The 23,247-nt window shown below is 39.7% G+C and overlaps 1 protein-coding gene across 1 annotated transcript; it reads left to right on the top strand.

Annotated features, from left to right (window-relative positions):
* Positions 1-719: 719 nt before the first annotated feature.
* On the top strand, positions 720-21,726 carry golim4a (golgi integral membrane protein 4a). The gene is given in 17 exon segments (XM_063907851.1): positions 720-1,319; positions 9,864-9,938; positions 11,047-11,096; positions 11,365-11,418; positions 11,932-12,082; positions 13,035-13,117; positions 13,219-13,302; positions 14,942-15,154; positions 15,243-15,449; positions 15,547-15,815; positions 16,272-16,348; positions 16,653-16,723; positions 17,665-17,776; positions 17,779-17,876; positions 18,181-18,249; positions 18,564-18,656; positions 19,997-21,726. Coding segments are annotated over 17 exon segments (2,043 nt in total). The 5' UTR covers positions 720-1,132; the 3' UTR covers positions 20,147-21,726.
* Positions 21,727-23,247: the final 1,521 nt, after the last annotated feature.

Here is a 23,247-nt window from a genome sequence, read left to right as displayed (position 1 = left end):
AATGCATTGTATTGTAGATTTTATACTAACCCTCCCAAGCCTGTTTATGTGCAGGCTGTCAGAGGGGGGAGAAGTATTCAGAGGCGTTACTTCAGTAAAAGTACCAACACATTATTGTCAAAATACTTCTTTCAAATACAATTCCTTCAAAATCTCAAGTAAAAGCACAAACGTATTATCAGGAAAATGTACTTGGAGTATAACAGCAAAAGTAATCATAGTGCAAAACATTTCAGGTTATATGTGTGTATAATTATATTTATTTATGTGACTAAGTCTATATAAAATGGTTGCATCAAGTAGGATTTTACTGTTGAAGACAAATAAAGTTCTGATTTGCTTTATGTAAAATATTTAAATAATTTGGCTCTGATTTAGTCCACTAGTTTAACTTTTAGAGATGCACTTTGATAATAGTAGCTAAAGCTGTTTAGTAAATGTAGTATTACATTATTTCCCCATTGAAATGTTTCACAGCACTTGAATAATTGTACTTAGTTACTTCCCACGTCTGCATGTTGTACCCGTATTACAACAGGTCGTTTTAATCGGGCAACTCCAAATGTCCCAACACCGGACCCTCACACGCCTGTAGCCGCTTTTTGATCGAGGTCTCCCGCGACCAATTGATAAAACCTGCCCCCCTGAGGGCGGGGATAGGGAAACGTGTTATTTCTTGGTCTTTTTTTTTCAGGAGGAGAAGGAGGGACTTCCTTCAGAGTTGTACCAGGATGGCAGGCAGCTGCTGGGCTGACACGTAACTAAAGTTAAAGGTGGTATGGAGGCCTCGTCGGGGACTTGAGGTTTTATATTTTTTTTCCCGTAAGCTGCTTTGAATTGCATCGTGGGAAACAACAAGCAAGAGAGGGGAGGAAACTCAACACGCAAGCCTTTGCAGGAGTGAAGTGAAGGAAATCTGGAGCGGTTACTTTGAAGTCGCTAATGGCTTTTGCATTGCTACAGTAATGCATACATCGGGGGATTTAAGCACTTTTTTTGACTGCTCGGAAATGGTTTAGGAGTGAGAGCTGTTGTTGTTTTTGCAGTCTTCACTTTAAAAGTTCAGTAGGGGAAGTTTTTTCCTGCAGCAGAGACGGGGTTTTCTCGCTCGGACAGCGGGGAGGGGTCCAACATGGGTAGCGGGGTTTGCTCCCGGAGGCAGCGGAGGATCTTTCAATGTCTCCTGCTGCTCACCGTGGTTTGCGGGATGATGTACGGAGGCATGATGTCCTATGAGATGCACACACAGCTCAAGAGGACCGAGGCCATGGCGCTGAAGTACCAGCAGCACCAGGAGTCCCTGTCGGCGCAGCTCCAAGGTAAACAGAGACGGTGATTTTGCATGGGGAAATGACACGCCAGGCTCCCTTAAGAAAACTGTGATTTTAAGGTTGTAGTGGCTGTTGTTACTTACCTACACATCTTAAAACAAATTCTATGAATTATATTAATTCATTTGGAGCTGCAGTTGAATTCGGTTTCATGCAAGCACCTCAAAGTTTAATAAATCAAAGTCATATTACCAGAGGTGCAAGACGTATTAAGTATTAATATTAGTTTGTAGCACACTTAATGTATAAAGTATCCTACTTTTACATTTTCAAGCTGTAATTTGGGCCCTTCATAGTGGTTATTTGACACATAGTCTACAGATGCATATGTTTTACTGTTAATATACATATTTTCCTTTTTAGTTCTGTTTTATTTTCTATTTTGAGTTTCTATATTATGTTTGTTTGTCTATTTTCTACTTTCACATTATGTGCAATGCCTTGTTTTGACTTGCTGCTGTGGTGAAAACATTTCCCAAATTGGGATCAATAAAGGTTATCTTATCTGAAGTATTTCAGATTGCACTGAAGTACCAGATTGTAGGAATACTATGTTACAAGTAAAAGTCTTGCATTCAAAATATTACTCAAGTAAAAGTAAAAAAATATATGCATTAGAATCTGCTTTATGCAGATTGGCCCATTTCAGAATATTATATGTTTTGATTATAGTTATTGATTTATTAATATGATTATCACATGTTGTACAGGTGAAGCTATGCTTTTACTGCTGGGAAGCATGTGAATTTAATCCAGGTGTAACTAAAGTCTTTATTATGTGTTGATCCTATTGTTTATCATTACTCCAAATCTGCAAAGTAACTAAAGGTATTAAATAAATGTAGTGATAAAAGTACAAAGTAGCATAAAAAGGAAATACTCAAGTAAAGAACTAATCCCTCAAAACTGAACTCAAGTACAGTACTTTACACCACTGCATATAACCCAAAATACACATGCAATGCCAGGTGTATTTTTGCATGAGTCAAATCAAATGCAGAAGTGACACTCTCTATCTGCCATCTTATCTACTACGCTGTTACTACATCGTAAAGCCAGGCAGAGATTTGTCTTTAACCTGACCTTAGGTGGCCTAATCCCGTGATAAAGCAGGTTAAATTCTGAGCAGATTGTACTCAGTGACAGACAGGTTATTTTTAAAGCTCTAGTTGTACTGTAAAAGAGAAATAAGACCCCACTCAGAAGGGGTTTTACTGCTGACTGGAGGCTATGACACACACATTAACACACACCTGGTTGAAGTCCTTGTGTCCCCAGGCTCACCTCACCAGTATACCAATGAGTGTACTTTAAAAGGCATGAGGTCAACCTACACATCTGCTTGTGTCAACCACAGCTGGAGGAACAGATGAGGAAAAGAGGGAACAACCTTGATTTATTACAAAGGCTTGACAATGTTACGTACAGTAGTGTCATTTTAGAAACCATTTAGTGGATTAGTGTCCGCATATTGAACACAGCATTGTTTGCGACACTTTCACTTGTTGTAGCCACATTCTAAAATCCCACTATAACACTCATGCTTCTATCGGCTAGTGCTCCAACACATTGTACATGATAGGCTAAGGGGCGGGTCATTTCTTGGCGATTGAGCATCACAAAAGGGCCCGCTAGCTAACCAATCAGAGCAGACTGAACATTAACGCAGGTAGAGTAGGCTACAGTAGAGGCACAAAATACAGACACCTGAAAATCAGCTTAAAATCTCCCCTTAAAAAAGCAACTTTTAGCCTCATGCTTTACTCTACATAGGGTCTTATCCTACAGTAACGTGACCTATTAACTCCCTCCATAGAAACACACTCCTTGTGCTCACAGGATGTGAGGTTTGTGTCATACCATTATGCAATGAGGTTAAAGTGAACACTGGGTGGAAAGCTTCATCTATCCAGGGGAAGGGTTGTGACCACATCTGGGAGTCAAATAGTGTGTCAGGGTTCTGGTCAGGCTGTTAATTTCATGCAACCTTTGATCCACCTACACAGCAGCCCTCTCTTCATCCAACATGCAGTTGCTTTTAAGCTTCTACTTATCATACTTGTAGAAGTAATAGCCTACATACACATCCACAAAGGCCTTTGTTGTCATGTGAAGCACTCTGTGACAAATTACAACCCTTCATTTGATCTGATAGCTTTAGTGGTAGTGAGACAAGTTACATTTACGTCTATAGAGTGGTGCAGGACTGAGGCCTAAAGCCCGGAAAAATAATAGCACTTTACCACTTCCAAACTCACTTGTCTTAAAGTCAATGCTTTTGGTTAGATGCCTGAAATAAGGGTGTGTGCTTAACACGAGCTGAACAGATCTTCACGTTTTGTTCTACAACATAAAATAGTGAATACCTCACCGGTGAATGTCCAAAGCTTTTTTATGTTATCAAGATTCTACATTCAATTGAATATGTGCTTTCCCCCGAGCTAACAGCAAGTCTTCCGTTTAAACAAATGGCTCCTAGTGCATTTTTTCAAAGCTTCAGAAAAAGCTTATCCATTCAAAAACGTTGCATGAAGTTGGTATTGCTTCATCATGTGTAGACTTTGGTCGCCACGACCTTACTTTCAATGTGAAATGATGGATTATTGGGGTCAATAACAAAGCACAGGCCACTTGATATCCACTGCTGTCTGTAGATTGCTGTGGTGTTTTGTGTCCTATATTTAGAGGTGGGCCATAGCTGGGGGGCTGTGAGTCAAATGTATTGATTCACTGTTGCCCACTACAACCACAGGCTGCCAGTTGTCAGCCATTTAAAAAGATCAGCTGGCACTTTGTGGTTTTACTTGCACTCAAACAAATGTGCGTCCCTTGTCATTTAATACCCCTACACCCCCCTTTTACTGCAGACACACACACACACACACACACACACACACACACACACACACACACACACACACACACACACACACACACACCATGTCATAATACAACACATTAATCAAATGGAATAATTGCTGCCTTCTCTTTATGAGTGGTGTAATCCTTTTTCACCAACACTGTTGTCGCCTACTGTTTGTCATAATGAGGGCGTTCAGTCTGCACGATTTATAGAGAATTAATTGCCATTATATTGACGGAAATTGAAATGTTCAACATGTTTCACAAAATTGGACGGTTGATAACTTTTTCATCATTATCATGGAAAATAAATGACATAATGACGGTGTGATTTTGTACTTGGATATCTTGTATTTTATCACATATTTAGCAGTCAACAAATATGCTTCCTGCACTTAAAATAATGCGTTATTCGGAATCAGAATAACATTATTCCTCCCACAAAGGGGAAATGTACATTTTTACAGCAAAATGAAGATAGAGACAAAAAGAAGAAGTTATATAAAACAATATTAGATAAAAGGGGATGCACACATTTCTTTTTTAAATTAGATATTCAAATCTACAAGTTACATTCGGAGTAGATTCTACAAATTACACATTATTGCGCAACAGTGGTGCCATAGTCTTGTTAGTTATATTATTGCACGTAATAGTAGTCCATATTGCAATAACATTTCCATTATTGTGCAGCCAAGAGTTGGAATTGTTTAGTTTTACACATACCATACAGTAAATACTAGTATCCCTTGTATTTTCTGTGCTTTTTTCTGTATTTTTTAATAATTAAAATTAGTGTTTGCTGTGTAAAAGCATAATAAAAACCAGCATCTCATGTACAGATTACAACTAAATCCCTCCTTTTCATTTTAAAGTTTGTTACTGGGACTTTCTTCTCTGGGTAATGGGTTTCGAATGTCCAAATCTCTAACTCTCCCCATGAGTTGGTTGAAAAGGAAGTGGGTTTCATGCCATGTTCCCACCTGTTTGAGCTGTGGAAACTCACACCACCCAGTCTTTGTCTTCGGAGTAACCTTTTGTGTTTGAAAAAAAAGGAAACCCCTAATGTGTGTGTAGTGTTATGAACAAGTATGGGTTTACATGGTATACAGTTACCTGTGTGGATGAAAGAAGGTAGGAGGTAAACCGGGAGGCAAGGAAGTTAGAAAGCGACAATATGTGTTCCCTTTCTGCCCCGAAAGAGTGGTGCAGCTTTTCTGAAAACTAGCCTGGATCACTCCATCTACAAAACTGGTTTCCAGACATCCGTTTACACAGAATCTGAGGAAAGACAGTGCTTCTGGAAGCCCTGTAAGGTTTTTGGAAGTGAAAGACACTGCCTTTTTTGAGTTACAAATGACCTTTTTAAAGAATACTGATGTCAGAGACTGCCAGACTGAAGTGGAGCCTGCAGTTTTGATAGTGGATGGATTGTGCCATCTTGATAAACAGATTTCCGCAGTAGGATGGTATGTCTAATCAAACACAGCCTCGCAGGGCTTTTCTGCATACTTGTCTGATCATAAGATGTTTTTTTGAATGGCGACAGTATCCGACAATATGTGGAGTGCCCAAGGGTAAAAAATGTAAGACTAAGGGTGTCAACGCTAATTTGTTATTCATATGACACCAAGATAAAAGTACACATGAAGCTCAATCCTGTTTGGTTAAATAAACCCACAGTAAGTCCTCAAATTATTTTCTATTAAATAAAAATAAAAACCTCAATCCTTTTCATTGACTAAGAAAACCTGCAGGCTATAGATAAAAAGTCAAGGTTTATTTGATGCTTCCCATTACATTTTGTTTATTTCTGTATAAAACATTGTGAAATTGTTATATTTAAGGTGCTTTACAAATGCATGTTCATATTATCCTTATTACATTTGGAAAACGATATGTTTAACTTGAAATGTGTGACTATCAAACACTTAAATCAGTGCTCGACCCGCTGCCCTTACCGGTTTCCAGTGTTTACAATACAGAGTTTTACAAGCATAGGCGTTTGCTGTGCCATAACGTCACATCATACGACTCATTCAGAAGAAACATGTGACCTTCAGGTTAAATAAATGTAGAAATGAAATCCAAACAACTTCAAACCAGCCAAATAAGTTCTTTGGAGATGTGTAGTGACTGCATGAACCTCTTTGAGCTTAATCTGACAGAGGTCCAGACACATGAGATCATGGGAGGTCTTATTCTGCTTGTTGGAGGCTCTGTACCCTCCAGCAGTGAGAAGTGCCAAAGATGAGAACATGTTGCTCAGGCCACTCAACACACGCACTCCCACACACACCCTCTCTCTAGGGGACAACATACTGTAGGCAAGCAGGGCAACATCTACAAAGACGCTGCAGTCTAAAAAAAGAAATGTTAATTGAATGTGCATTTTAATTATTAAAACCCACTTTTAGTGCCACGAGGTAGAGTCAGAAATCACATTTCATACAGCGACTCAATGTGCATCAAATAAAAAGCTTGTAACAAAACAGGACAAGGTAAAGAGAGGAAAAAAATACAAATAAATGATGACAAAAACTTCTCGTGCAACATGACATCACAAACTACACCCTGTAAAACTGAATTCAACGGTCGGCTCATCTTCGGATTCATATTTTGAGACTCTTTTTACAGCCTTTAATGTTCAAAAAGGGCTTTATTTTTCTCCTCTTTTCACCTTCTGTCTGAAACCAGAGCCCAGTCTGCTCTGATTGGTTACCTGGCTGGCTCTGTTGTGATTGGTCAACCTCTTAGAGATGTCCCGCCCCCTAGCCTATCACATACAATGTGTTGGAGAGCTAGCTAATAAAATCACCAGTGTTACATAGTGATGTCATATGTTCTAAAAGTAAACAAGGGAGTCCAATGGAGGCGATTTTAGCCTTTGTTGACTATTTACATGCATACAAATCCCCCGAAACTTCATGTAGCCCCATTAATGAATAGACCAGTATACCTTAAAACAAGCAAAACATTCCCTTGAGCTTCTTTACACACTTTCCTTATCTCGTTCAAACCTCAACGAGCATGCGAATGAGCACTTATTGTTAGAGGGTTTCCCCTTCAGACCGATGAAGCATTACCCCTAAGGTCTGGTTAAAGTGAATCAACAGAGCGAGAACAAGGCATCTCTCTATGGCGCTGACCTTTACTGGCCTGCTGGTTTATGTGGAGGAGACTGGATTGGTTAGATTTGTCCAAGTCAGTGTGCTCTGTGAATTCTATTGACACGGAGACATTAGACTGTGTTTGAGGAGTCTTTGTGTGTCTGTTCGCATTCCCTCCCATGGGTACACAAACACAGGAGACTAATTTATTAAGATGACAAGAATAGTTGGTAGTTCAATAAAGCACACAATGTTTGGGCAGTACGTCTACCTATAATACATTTTTATTCTAAATGTATTGGAACATTTGAATCCTGCTAGTTATCCCCATTATATCAAAAATATAACAGTAATCTGATTACATCTTTCTTATGTGACTCTAAGGGAATACAGTTACCTTTCTGTTGTATCCTGATTTTGTTATCCTGTTTCATGTAATCCATTTCTCCCTAAGCCTCGAGTAAATGCACTTTCCACCCTTGGTTTATGTCACCATTAGTCACCACCTTATTAGCAAGTCTGTGTCTCATTCTCTCTCTTAAAGTGTGTGTGTGTGTGTGTGTGTGTGTGTGTGTGTGTGTGTGTGTGTGTGTGTGTGTGTGTGTGTGTGTGTGTGTGTGTTTCCATGACTCTTTCTTTCCCTTCAGTTTCTCCTCTTTTGTGTATTTATGTTAACCCTATCTGTCCCTGTCTCATCTGTGTGAGCCTTCATCAGCTTCACTCTGCATTTCTTGTACTTGAATAATTTGTCTTCTTCAGTTTTGAAATCCTCCTGAAATTATAAAGAGAACATTGCGTTTCTGACAATGAATCTGTGGAGTTGCCACATCATCAGTTAGACCGCTCACCCTGAGTCACAGGGGTCTGGGGGAACATGTCAGTAACTGGAAGATATATATTTTTTAAGCTGCTTGAGTCAGATGACTGGCAAAGGAAAAGGATTAGTGTCAGAATGGATTGTTTTTTAAATATAAATTTAAGTTGGTCCAACTATTATGTACCTTTCTTAAGGAGTTCATATTCTGCTCATGTTCAGGTTCATATCAGTATTTGATCCTCTACTCTGACATGTCTCCATGCTTTAATGTTCAAACAGCTCTTTATTTTTCTCATACTGCCTGTGCTGCAGCACCTCTTTTCACCCTCTGTCCGAAACCAGAGCCCAGTCTGCTCTGATCGGTTAGAGATGTCTCACCTTTTTGCATTTCATATATAATGTGGTGGAACATAGTGATGTCATTATGTTCCAGAACTTTGGGATTTTAGCCTCTGCAGACCATTTACATGTTGAAAAACCTATATAAGACACTACAGGAAAAGGAAAACCCCAAAAAGCATTATAGAGCCTATTTAAATGTCGACCCCAATCTTTCTTCCTCTCTTGTGTCATGTGGTTGTTGTTGCTTGCTCCAACCTTCCTTCAGCACCCTGCCATTTATTATTCATGTGTTTCATTGTGTGTGTGTAACTATCTGTAGTGTCAGCTTCAGAACATCGTACGCTTCTACAACCTGTGGTCCGCTGCTACCACTACCCGTACTCCCCACACGTTTACATGGATTAATGTTGAATCCAATGTTAATATAGGGAATAAAAGAAGAATCTGTGTGAGAGTGTGGAGTTGGGAAGAAGAGTTTGCTCATCCTGTTTCAGTTAGAGTCTACTTACAGCCTGCTCTCAGAAACTCTTCTGTAATTAAGGGCTGCGAAATCACACACATTTGATCGGAATCACACATAAATCTCACATTTTAAGAATCCCAATGTTTGTTAAAGGGCAAATATCTGTTAAAATAAAATGTGGAATGAAATATTGTGGAGCTGCATATATCCCTGCCTACAGATTGTATTCTGCAGACTAAATACAACATATTTGTTTTGTGTAGATCATCTTAAAGAGGTCCAATTATGCTTTATGGGGTTTTCCTGAAATGCCTCCATTGGAAATCCTTAGTAGATGTTTGTAAGATCACCACTAAGGGGCGGGTGGACCAATCAAAACAGAGCCGGGCAGCTAACCAATCAGAGCAGACTGTGCTCTGGTTTCAGACAGAGGGTGCTGCAGCACAGGAAGTATGAGAACATAAAGAGCTATTTGAACATCAAAGCATGTAAAATGAACCTTTAGAAGAGCGTAAAACGTCCTCTTTAATCAGGCAGCCTTACTATAATCATCCATTCTCATGATTGTACTCGTGTTTGTAGCAGACACCTCCCACCAGGCACAAAAGCACTGTGAACCAAACTAGTTTTATCTGTAAATATCTTTGCACCACCAGCCTTGTGAGGAATACCACAGCTTCTTGCAGATGTAATGTGCTGTTGTCCCAGTCTGGTTGAATAAATATCACACCTGGCTTTCATATATACCTCATCCTGTTTTATGTCCATCTCTCTGCAACTGGTGTTTAAGTGTAGAGTGTTTGTGCTGTGAACATATTTGTTTAGTTTATGAACCTTCCTGCAGGCCGAAAACAGGGTTCAAACTGCTCATTAAACCTACTCCCTCCATTTCCTCCCCTTCATCTCCCCCTTTGCTATCTCTTTTTTTTTATGTGCAGTGGTGTACGAGCATCGCTCCAGGTTGGAGAAATCTCTTCAGAAGGAGAGGATAGACCACAAAAAGGCCAAAGAAGGTGAGGAAAATCACATCTACATTAAATTCTGACTCTTGGCCAACATCTCGATTAAAGTTACATTACATGTACCTCAATATTCAGAGATTTTATTTATAGGAAAACCTGTCATTCAGCATATTCAGGCAGTAGCCTATACACCAACAATGAAACACATGAGCACATACTACAGCGAGCTGACAGAAATTGCTCCGTTTTGGTTTAATACACACAGTTAAGCTCACACACTATTTTATGAACATACAGGTTCACCTACTGAATGAAAAACAGAAAAAATGCACCAAGGAAAGTGAAAACCATGAAGCAGATTCAGGCAGTAGGAGTATAGATTCACACTTAAAGTATTAGCCTACAGAACAGAGCAGCTTGCAAAGAGGAAATACAATCTGATCCTTTGACAACAAACACTATATGCTTTTGTTACTCATTTTGTATTGCTGCTAGTAATCCCCAATTTTTTAGAAGTGTAACGGTAATCTGAATACGTCTGTGAGAGTCAGTGAGATCAGACCATTAAAAGGGTTTGTAAACCAGTAAAAGGCAGGTTTAAAATATTGAAAAAGCTCGTACAAAAAAATATGAAACTGAGTGGACAGGTAAGGTGAAACATAACGAAAGAAAACGGTAAAACAAAATAAAACAACCAAACAGGAAGCTTTGAGTAACAAGGGTAGCAAAACCAGGAACGCACACAAGGAGAACCAGGAATCAGACAGAGGCATGAAACCAGAACGACACGGGGAAACATTGACAACAACAAACTGAATGAGAACACAGGGGAGGAGAGGCATATATACTCACAGGGCTAATCACACTGACACGACACAGCTGGAGAGGGCAGGCACAAACACAAGGGCAGCAGGTGAACATAATCGGACAATCAAACAGGCGGGAAAATACAGACAGGGGGTAAAACACAAAGGCAAAAAAGATGAATAATAGGGCCACTTACAGTATAAATGAAAATGAGTGGTTGGGTGTTTTTGGAGAATACAGGACATCATAAGTCAGCATCATTGTTTTCATTTAAAACCAGTTATTTCTCAAGCATTATTTTACCCAACATTGATGAAAATGTACTAAAAAATGCTATTTTTTGTCTTTTTAGATTATCTGGTTTATAAGCTGGACACACAACAGTCACTGAACAAGGAGAAGGTATTTTTACACAGTTTACATGTATATCCTCATGTGAAACATCATTCAACTCACTTTTATATAAATGTATCTGTCTCTTATCACCTGTCCTCGATCATTTCATGTCTACTCATCTTGCTTTAATTAATACTGATGCTACTTTTGGTTATAATTCATCTGTTCACCATCATACTTTTGGAGGAAACACATAGTTTGCTAGGTTTTTCAATAATTGCTGACGTGGGAATTCTTCTTCATAACTTCTCTTGTTGTTTTTATGCTCTTACAGCAAGACTTCAACAGCAGATTCAATTCTCTACAAGTGCAACATCAGATGCTAAAGGTATACATTATTATTACCCCAACACATTATAACACTTTCATAAACTTTATTTCTTATTCATTGTCATCTTTTGTATGAACACCATCTCTGACCTTGGCACACCACATCTTTCCTCTCAATGTTTATTTAATTAATTAGTATAGAGTTAAAAAAGATAGCCATTTGCCTCTGTTCTGCTAAGCTAAGCTAACACGCTGACGATTGGCAGTAACCTCATTTATAAGTCAATTTTGAGTAAAAAGGAAATAAGACATACTTTGCTTGAGTAATATATTGATCGATTTGCTGAATTGAAACAATGATTTGCTTTATTATATTTTATTTCTGTTATTATAAGTAGTTTCGAGCATATGCCACACAAGCATTTGCCTCATGATAAAAAACACTGAAAAAATGTACACAGTTGAAGAAACAAGAAAATGATCATGTCCCGCGACCCGTTAGTTCTGAGCTCATTGAGTTGCTTTATATGTGCGTTAATTTGTTATTTATTTGTTGTTCCCTCTCTGTCAGAACCAGCATGACGACCTGAAGAAGCAGTTTTACGATCTGCAGGAGCAGCACCAGGTTCAGGGAGACGACCACAACCGGCTGCTGGACGAACACAAAGAGCACTACGAGAAGCTGCAGCAGGCTAAAGACGGAGAGATCACCCACCTCAAAGGTACGGATGGCTCAGAGACGTTACGTTAGAGGTAATTAATGTGCAGGGAGGCGGTCAATTATGCAAAAAGAACACAGACAGGATGATCAGGATCCCGACAGCAATCTAAAATCCAGGTTTTCTGTAACTGTCCAAGTCTGTTCACTTTTTCTTTTCCATTAACCAGTCTTTAAACACTGGCAGAGCCCATACTGTGTTCCTGTCCTCTGTAATGTCCAAATTAACCAATCAGAATCGAGAACTAAACAGTGTATTAACATCACTACTCAAATATACTGGGACCAAGTGTTGCGTTCTGTAGTGTTGTGCACAATAAACACTCTTTGTCTCCATCTTCTGACCTCATACAAAACTGCAGTCGTGCTTTATGTGCAGACTTTCAGATATAGATTTTCAGTTTGTAGTTAAAACCGTTAACTAAACTAAACCGATTTGAGCCTCATTTTTGATAATATCTAATAGTTCATTATTGCTTTACGATATTTACCCCAAAGCAGGAATATGAAGAAACAAGTCGGATTGATGAGGAAAACAAACTCAAATAAAATAAACAATATCACTAAGTGTTCTAAACAGGTCTGTAAATGTTTGGCTGAATATTGCTGGTATTATTTTTAATCATTCTCGTTTTAAATCTGCCTTTATTATTTCCTTTAAGAACTTAATAGCCACTTAGAGTAACTTACATTTGCATAATCACGCATTTTAAACATTATTATGCATTATAAAAACATATGACGTTTAACAACTGTGGGATCTATACTGACTAAACCTATTATTCGTAATAAAATGCTTTATAATGCGTGTAATTATTGTTTTGAAGCACAATGAGTACTAACAAGTGCTAATGCTGCTACAGTGCTACAGTATAAGCAGATTATATAGCATTATATTCATGTTACATATCAGAAAGCGTCTTGTTTTCCTTCATGTTTTCTGTTTGTGTTGGCAGATAATGTATATAACCTGAGAGAGGAAAACAAACACCTGAGGAAAGCACACCACGACATTCACACACAGTTGCAGGATGCAGTGGTGAGACTCATCCTGAAGGTTTTTGGCAGTGAAATTTCAGCCTTAGATTAAGATAATTGTTTTTTCAAGATTTGTTTTTTTTTGCATGTTTGTGTGCGCAGGTCGTACATCAGAACCTGAAGGCGTCACACACACAGCTCGCACTGACACTGGAGGACCACAAGAGTGCGCTGGCTGCAGCTCAGGTACGCCAAGCAGCAGGGATGCAGTCTCATTGTCTACTCCGCTCACTGAATAATATTATTAACAGCTGATTGATGCATAACAAGTCTGTTCTTACACATCAAGTGTTAAACAAGTATCTGCTCGTGTAATCAAAGGCTTTGGAAAGAGGATTTGAATTTTAATAACTTGGTTTATCCCAGGGAAAATTGGATTCAGTGAGAGCTAAATTATATAACATTTAAATGTGATGTTTGTATAGTTATAAGAAGTGAAAATGTGTCATACTAATCTAAAAATATCAAATAAAATATCAAATAAATATAATTATTATTGAAGTAAAAATATGAAATAATAATAAAATAAAATATCGAAATAATACAAATTTATATTTTAAATAATACAAATATAAAAAAATGTGGAAAATATGAAGAATTAATATAGATACATATAAACTAAAGAAATAAGAATGTGCATTAAACGATAAAATAAGAAATATTAATAAAAAACAATAAAAGAATCTCCAATAAAAATGAGATATATTAAAGAGCAACAGGCTGCATGCACACTGATGGTTTAAAAGCAGGCGAGTCTCTGTTACTGCAGTACAGTTTGTCAATCATCTGTATAACCTCATTAAAGTCCTGCTCAGCACTCCTCTCAGCGTCTATTCACCCTTTACTTTAACCTTCTCAATAAAACAGAACAAATGTCTATTGCAGCCGACTCCATAGCAGGGAGGAAAAATAATATCTGGTGCTGCTTGGTGTTTTTTGAGGGGTAATTATATCAGATGTTTTCTGCTTCTCCCTGAGACTGACCTCTGATGGTTTATTGAATACACTGCACTACTCTGCTAATTTACTTTAAAAAGCCTTCCTCTTCTCCATCCGCACAAATTCATGCTCCCTCACTCTCTGCTCTCCGTCTGTCTGTATTCTCAAATTTATTTTGAAGCCTGTCCTGCTTTCCATCAGTGCTTCTGGCCGATGGGGTACACACACACACACACACACACACACACACACACACACACACACACACACACACACACACTCACACTCACACACTCTTTCCTTGACTGCATGGGGTTTGGTTTAGTCAGGGCTGTCAGACATCGGCCAATCAGGCAGAAAGCTATAATGGAGGCAGTGAAGCGAGATAAGGAGAGGAGGGGAGAATTTAGCAAGAATTTTGACCATTCAACCCTCAGGCCTGTGTGTACAGCATGGTGTCCTTTAATGGTTAGAACTGTATGGTTCATTTGAAATGAAATGTCTGTACTTGTGTGAGAGTTATCTATACTTATTATAAATAAGATGGTATTAAATGTAACACATTATCACATTAATGGGATACTCTATGTTTATCTGACTTTCGGACTTGGTTTTCAACCTCAACTATGTGTGTCTTTTCTCATTTAAAGGGTCCCTTTTTGCTTTGTGGATTTTTCTCTTTCCTGTAGTGTGTTATATAGGTTACTGTGCATGTGCAAATAGTCTGCAAAGGCTAGAAATCCCTGTGTTCCCTCCAGAGGGAGTTTGAAATATGTCCTCTTTAAACAATATTTAGACTATTAGGTTAATTTTTTTCAATATAGAAAATTATGCAGCATCACAGCATGTTCACTTTCTCCCCGCCTGTGTGTTTTGTTCCCTTCAGGCGCAGGTGAATGTTTATCAGCAGATGAAGGAGACCCTGAACAGAGCGGCAAGTGCGAGACAGCCTGAGGTAAACCCCGCCCCCCCGCAGCCTCAAGCAGCCGCCGTCGCACCTGAACCCCACATTCATGCAGCCCAACAGGAAATTGTACTGCAGCAACCCCACCAAGAGGTGCCCGCACACGGGGAGGAGCACCTGGACACTGATGCCAAGGTAGTCTTCGGGATCACTGTATTAGATATAGGAGTGGTGTTATAAAAACACACACATCTGACTCTTCCTCCTGTTGCTCTGTCCTCAGTTGACCAACAACCCCTTGTCAGAGAAAGAGGAGGACAGGGAAGGGGAGGCAGAGAGGAAGAGAGAGCTGGCGGAGGAGGAGATGGCTCAGGCCGGACAGCCTCAGAAGCTGGAGGAGGATCCCGATCAACCACAGGACGAGCAGCAGCAGGAGGAAGAGGAGCAGCAGCCGGATGAGAACGCCCTGGAGCGAGACAGACAGCAGCCGGTCAGTTTAACATCAAGTACACCACATCTGATGTCTCACATTAGCAGCATTAACTCTATGTGTCTGATTGCTTTTTTCTTTGTTCGTCTCCTCAAAGGGTCCCCACGCAGAGCTGCATCAGGAGGCCCACGCCCAGGTGGAGCGCGTGAAGTCGGCCTACGAGCAGCAGCAGGAGCAGCAGCGCCTAGAGGCTCAGCGGGCCGAGGAGCGCCGGCAGATCCAGCTGCGGCAGGAGGCGCTGCAGCTGCAGAGAGACAAGGTGCTGCAGGAGAGGGAGCAGAGGCTGAAGCAGGAGCAGGAAAGAGAGCATCAGCAGCACAGGGAGGCCGACCGGCGGGAGCAGCTGCTGAGAGAGGAGCACCACAGGTCAGAGGTCACACCAGAGCGAGAGCCTAAAGAGTGGTGCAGTGATGAAGGATTTTTGGACCTTTAACAGTTCAACTTGTGTCATTTCAGTCATTTTATTATCTGTGTTTCTGTCTTATTCTGCTGCTACAGTATAACACCTAAGTTTCCCTACGGGGATCAAAGAAGGTCCATATTATGTGAACTTAAGATACTTAACTTGAACTTTATATTATCTAAGTTAAAGGTGGCTAATGTTCGACGTGATGATGTTTAGTATTTTATTAAGACACTTGTTAGCAAACGCAAGCACAAAAGTAAAATGGTAATATTTGCCTCCAAAATCGAGCGGAGCAGAAGTACTTCTTAGAAAAAATTGGAAATACCCAAGTTAAGTACAAATATTTCAAAATAGAACTTAAGTACAGTATTTGAGTAAAGTATTTGTTGTATTTCTCTTTCGCTGTTTTGATGCAGGAAGAGGAACGAGTACGAGAATATGGACAACGATATCGTTCAAGGAGAAGAGGTGCAGCACCCTGATGATGAAGAAGGTGAGAGAGGAAGATTACCAGTATAAACAAATAATAGTGGTTTTAGCCGTGGTGCTGCAACTGTGATTGCATTTTAGATTATATTTGTTTGGTCTAAAAATGGTAAGAAATATTGAACTATGTTGTAGCTGATATACTGTATTTAAATGTTTGAAAATTAATCAATTATTAAAATAGTCGGCCATTTGTAATCTGTCAATGGACAAATCTATTAATAGACCAATCGTTTCAGCTCTAATCAGATGAGTTCTCAGTAGCAGTTGGTTCAGTGTGTGTGTGTGTGTGTGTGCGTGTGTGTTAACAGACACTGCCATTTTACATGAGGATGAGGAGGAGGAGAATCAGGAAGTGGATCACGACATGCCTCCACATCAGGTGGCTATCTTTCCATCCCGCTCTTCCTCATCTCTCAACACACGTTTGCCTCTTCATCATCTGTCCTTTCTTCTCCTCCACTCACTTAGCATTCACACCAGTGTATCACATGTCATACGTCCATTCAGCCGTCCATCCACACATCGATTCTCCCCTAACATTTCCCCTCATCCATCTTCCGCTCATCTGTCAACAGAGTGGTCTGTTAGAGCTTCTGAATACCAACCAGGCAATTAAAACGGACATGTTTGTATTTAGTGCCTCTACTGGGACATGTCTCCATGCTTTAATGTGCTGCAGCACCTATTTTCACCCTCTGTCTGAAACCAGAGCCCAGTTTGCTCTGATTGGTTAGCTGGCCGGTTCTGTTGTGTTGCCTATCACGTACAATGTGTTGGAGCGGTAGCCAATAGAAGAGCAAGTGTTCCATAGTGATGTCACTATGTTCCGGAAGTAAACAAAGGAGACCAATGGAGGCATTTCAGGCACGGGGGGGAATCTTTTATTAGATTATTTATACTTTATTTATCCCAAATTGGGAAATTGATGAAAATATGAAAGTATGCAAGTGGAATAATAAAAAAAAGACAAACAAAAACTATAAATATATATATATATTTAAAAAGTAGAAAATATAGCATCTAAAGAGGACACCGTATTAAAAAAAAAAAAACTGAATAAATTTGAATTTTTAAAACTAAAAAATGCCTTTTGTCCGTTTTCACTTAAAGAACCAGTGCATTGTGGGAGTTATGGTGGCGGTAGAGATGGTTCTTACTGATGTCCAGTGGTCTCCAGTCAGTGTAGCATGTCTCTTGTGCTGATTCCTCTGCTTTATTTGTCCTTTCACTGCCATGTCATTCATGGTAAACATCCATGCTGAACTAACAGGACTAACTTGGAGTCCAACGTGTTAACCTGATTAATCTGCGCTGCTGTAGGGCGCTGGGATCGGTGAACCGGACCCCGAGGACGACCCCAACAATCAGGGAGAGGATGAGTTCGAGGAAGCCGAGGAGGATCAGCAGCCGCAGCCGCAGCACAGGGTCCCAGGAGAGAGGAGGAGGTGGTGGTGGATGAGGAAGAGGAGGCGCCAGCCAATCACAAGCCTGACACTCACCCCGGACAACCTGCCGTGGAGGAGGAACTGGTGGTGAGTTAGGGACCAAACGGTCTAATACACAGAAACTATTGTCTGGTTCTTCTTATATTATAAGTATATCGTACGTTGCATTGTTGGAGGAGCGAGGGACTTGAGATTTGTATTGCCAATAACTACGCTGTAGCTATTTCCAATACAGTATGAAAATAAAAACTTTCAATTCTATAAATCTTGACTCGAACACAGTAGAGTTTTGGATGGAGACAGTGAGAGTTTTAGATCTGGAGGGCAAGACTACAGGATCCAGAAACACGAATAGAGTCGTGTTTTAACTTGTGTGTCTCTGTGTGTTCAGATCGCCGGAAACCCAGATCAACAGGAAGATACGCTGGACGACCAGTACCAGGAGGAAGTAGAGGACGAGGTGTGTATCTCTCGTTTCTTTTTTCTGTTCTCATGGTCACTGCCTTTCTCTATGGAGATATTTCCTTACCAAACACTTCCTTTACCTTCGTGGGAGTAATGGCAAACAAACATTTGACGTGTTTTAATTCAAATGATCCACCAGCTCATTTACTGAGATGTTTGAGAGGGCAGGTGTGGAATTGGGATAAACCGTTTTGTGATTACCTCTTTTTGAACATAGTACAATAAAACATAATATATAAGCGAGCAAATACAGGAATTATTTTCTTATCCCTTTAATGATTTTCTTCTCTTGTTGTTGGTGTCCTGAAGGTGCAGGAGGATATAGCTGGTGGTCAGAAGAGAGAGGAGGAGGAGGTGGAGGAGGAAGGAGAGGATCCGTATAACGAGGACAACTTAGAACCGGTGGGTTCTTCTTCTTTCTCTTTACTAAAGTCACTACGTTTAATCCTTTTAACCTGAACCGGGAATGACTCAAAGATTATTGAACATTCATAAAGTGTCCCCGTGATACATGTCTATTATAGAGGATGAATCACGATGATATGTAGATGTTGAGTGTCTTTTGATACCACCACATACTGCTGAAAACATATCAAACTAATAAAGAAGATAGGGTTTTGAATATTTACTTAACAGGGATGCATCATCAGTATTAGCTTCACAGGGTTGAAGTTGTGTGTGTGTGTTTGTTTTAGTGTGTGCTGTGTGTCGGTGTGTGTCGGTGTGTGTAACTTGAGCCTTGCGGTCGCCCGTCCTGGTAAATGAAGGAGATCAGGTGTAGAGTCTGTCCAGGTGTCGGGTCACCACCTTCATTTTCAATTTGTAGAAAGAGGAAGAAATCTGTCTGAATGAAATCACACACATTTATAACTTCAATATAAATCTAGAACATAATTGACTTCTTTACAAAATGTTGTAAAATAGGTAAGGTTCTCTAGGCTGGTCTTGATATTTATTTTATATTTAAAAGAAACTGTCCCGATTGAAGAAATTCTAAATAAAAATAAAATCGGAATATTCTGTAGTTTTGTAGCCAGGATCTGAACTCTCTCCAGCGCTCAGCCAGTGAGTGAACAGACTAATGTTTCTGTGTAATCTGAGCTCAGTGGAGCTTTCCCTTCATTCAGCTTCATTCATCCGCCGCTGCAGGCAGAGGTGTCTCAGTTCATCCTCTGCATGAGCCACTGCCTCACTGTATATACAATAGAGTTCAAATCCTGCGTGTTACAATCCTCTGGACCAGAGGCTTTCAGAGGAAAATCTATTTGAAGGGAGGCTCAGTGAATGTAGTTCTTAAATCAGTTAAAGTCAGCCAACTCCAACCTTTTACTTTAACTTTTAATTTAATTGTATTTATTCTTGTTTTATTAAATTATTCCATTTTAATTGTATTCCTATTTAATTCTTATTTTTAATGTATTCTTATTATACTCCTGTTTAATCTGTTTTTTAAATTCTTATTTTATTCTTGTTTTTATTATATTTAATTCCTATTTAATTTTTATGTTTAATGTATTCTTATTTTATTTATATTTATTCCAATTGTATTGTTAATTTGAACAATTATAAATATAGTTTATTGCTGTATTATTATTATTCTTATTTTTATTTAGATCTTTTTTTCAGTCTAGTGTTTGTATTAAGTGTTCTATTTGGGAAGAGAGGGAAACTATTGTTTTCATTTTAGTTTTCTGTTGCCTTTTATGTAAATAAAGTTTGATTTGATTTGTAATTTCTTTCAGGATGAAGTGAAACATCAGGAGGGGCCGAGGCAGGAGGTGGGTCACAGGAAAGAGGCTGAAAATAACGAGGAAGAGAACTACGAAGAGGAAGAGGAGAACCTGGATGGGAACGGTCGGGACAAGGGAACCAATCGGAGGGCAGAGATGTGACGCAGACTTTAAACCAGTTGCAGTGCCTTTTTTTCGGGTCTTTCTTTCTCTCGTTTCCCAAAGGAATACAAACACAGCCATCCGTTCGGAATTCCAATAAGGAAACTGGGGCTGTTGTGCCTGGAAGATGGGATGCTATTCCAAACACTGGGGGTGGAACTGAGCAGCTAACACTGTGGAAATGGACAGGCTTCGTGGAGCAGAAATGGGATGTATACTTTATATATATTTTTTATTCATTTGCTTTTCTGTCTACGCCTGATCGCCTGCCTGGTTTTGTAGGCAGAGAATGTATTTCCTTCATGTCATGTCTTTGAATATTTGTAAAGAAAACAAAGATAAATTATGTTACCTGCATTTTTTTTAGGTATGTTTTTATGAAAACAGTCTTTGTAGATCTCACATTTGTATTTACAACTGGCATTCCAATCGCTGTTATTTATTTTTGATCGCAACAACTCCGACAATCATTGTCCTGACTGAACACTTTGTGTCATCATGTACGGAGGCCGACAAGCGCCGACACGCTAGAACGGCCCAAAATCTCCATTAGGAGAAATGCGCTGAAGCTTCAGAATCGAAGCAAATAAAAAGAAGAAGAAACAGAAGAAACAAATTAATGACACAACTCCAACAACTTTGTGTAACATGCACAGTGTTTACTATAGGCGCTGCAAGAAGCTCAAAACATAATGGAAACCAGGGGACACTTTCAAAGTGACGCACACAGCTGGGATCGGAGCGCCTGTTGACGTTCAGGGATTATAGAGTTGGCCAACTGTCACTGTTGTTGGAAACCTAAAATGTGAGTTTATCAATTTATTTTAACAATGTGATCACAGGATTCCTTCTGATATTATTGCAGACCTGCTGTAAGCTAGCCAGCTAACGTGGCTAACCTAGTCATTTCAAATATGCTGACGAAACACTTTGAAAAGAGGAAACGGACTAACAGTTTGTCAACTTTATAGTCCCCCAATATCAAGAGTGCTCCGTTCCCAGCTGTGTGCGTCACTTTTTTACTGTCCCCTGATGATGTTTACGTCTTACCTACAGCTTTTCATTTATGCGGCGCTTTTAGTTAACGCTGCACATGTTTGGTCATTGATGTTTTTGTATTTGCATCGTTTTTGAAGCTGCAGCACGTTTCTCCTAATGTACTTTTTTGGGCGGCTGTAGTGCGTTTGCACCTGTCGGCCAACATAGTAATGGCTTTTACCAACATACCAACCAAGCGGGAGTTTTTTTCACTGGATATTTCTGCTAAACGCCAGCCAAAAAGACATTTTTTTATGTGCTGAAAGAGTCACTCTGACATGTGCCTTTTGTTCTTGGGAACCTCTACTAGGTCATCTAGTCATTTCAATAGGAAAATCATTTCCACAGGATAGTACAGATGAGAGATGCAATTTAATTATTACAAACTGTTTTAGTCTGCTGTACAATGTATAAGGAAACTAATGCTGAACAATTTTACATTTTTCCACCAGTTATATTTGATACAAAACAGTGTGATTTTGATTGTGTTGAACCATGTTTGCCACCTGAACGTGTGGAATAAAGAGGTCAAAGGATTTTAAGGTCATTGAGATTTCTTGTGTGATCTGAATCAGTCGGGTTTATTGACAAGTAGGTTTACTTTTTTCTCTTCACTGTTGGGATCGGCAAGGTGAGGAGATTGTGTGTGAACTCACTCACGCGGTAAAATGAACCAACAAATCAGGATGAAATGAAAATCAAACGAGAGGGGGGTTTACTGGGAGAGGCAATTACCTCTAATGAACAACATTTGTCCCCGGCACACAGTCTCAATCAAATCATCCCTCCTCCTCTCTATTCCTGACACTCACTTCCTGTCAACACCCCTCTCCTTTCTCTCCATTTACCCCTTTCTCTTTCCTTGCCTCTATTCTCCTGTCATCATCCCTCAGCTGTTGATCTCTCCAGGGAGATGTGGGATGCTGCAGGAGTTAACAGGTGTCTCATTACTGAAGGCCTCAGGGACACACACTCACATTTGAAAAGTGAAAAGCAATGGCAGAGAGATGATAACTCCTCCTCACTTTTTAGTCATCATTTCATTACTGGGCATGAATCATTTTAAGCCCAGAGTCTATATTGAGACGCATGCCCACACGACTGCCACAAATGTTTTAATGTAATTTTAAATATCCTGTTTATCACCAGCGCAAGGTTTACTGGAAAGCTCTGAGCTATGAAAGGAAGTGCGTCTCTTTTTTTTACTATAATTGTTGGGAATATCAACTCTCTCTCACTTATCTGCCATAGTGGAGGAGACAGTGATGGCAAGTAAATTTGCACAAGTACTGCACCGAAGTAAAAATGTAAGGTACTTTTACTTCAATTTGTATTTTATGTCTCTCTGGGACATGTCTCCATGCTTTAATGTTCAAAAAGCTCTTTATTTTTCTCATACTGCCTGTGCTGCAGCACCTCTTTTCACCCTCTGTCTGAAACCAGAGCCTAGTCTGCTCTGATTGGTTAGCTGGCCGGCTCTGTTGTGATTGGTCAACCGCTTAGATGTCCCGCCCCTTAGCCTATCACGTACAGTGTGTTGGAACTCTAATCAATAGAGTGTTACTTAGTGATGTCATAATGTTCCGGATCATCATTCTGCTTTTGTCTCTTTGCAGTGTTTTCATCTTTTTAGCCTATCACGTACAATGTGATGGAGTGCTAGCCAAGAGAAGCGATGTCACTATGTTCTGGAACTGTGGGATTTTAACATTTGCAGACCATTTACATGCACAAAAACCTATATAACACAGAACAGGAATGAGAAAACAAAAAAAAGCATATTAGTTCTTCTTTAAGGGGAAAGATTAGAGTATTTGTTCCGTTACTTGTCAAAATGTTCCCTAAAGATAATCGATAACATTGTGAATCCATCATTTATAAAAAAATCAACAGCTTGTCTTTTGGGCTGGGATCCTGTGTGCAGTGAGCTCATTATACTGTCTCCCGCAGCAGAAATGATCTCCCATTCATCAGCTGCAGACATTCCTCTATCTCCAGACACACACACACACACACACACACACACACACACACACACACACACACACACACACACACACACA

The sequence above is a fragment of the Eleginops maclovinus genome, chromosome 18, assembly GCF_036324505.1.
Source record: "Eleginops maclovinus isolate JMC-PN-2008 ecotype Puerto Natales chromosome 18, JC_Emac_rtc_rv5, whole genome shotgun sequence".
Taxonomy (NCBI): Eukaryota; Metazoa; Chordata; class Actinopteri; order Perciformes; family Eleginopidae; genus Eleginops; species Eleginops maclovinus.
This window is presented reverse-complemented; position numbering and strand designations above follow the sequence as displayed.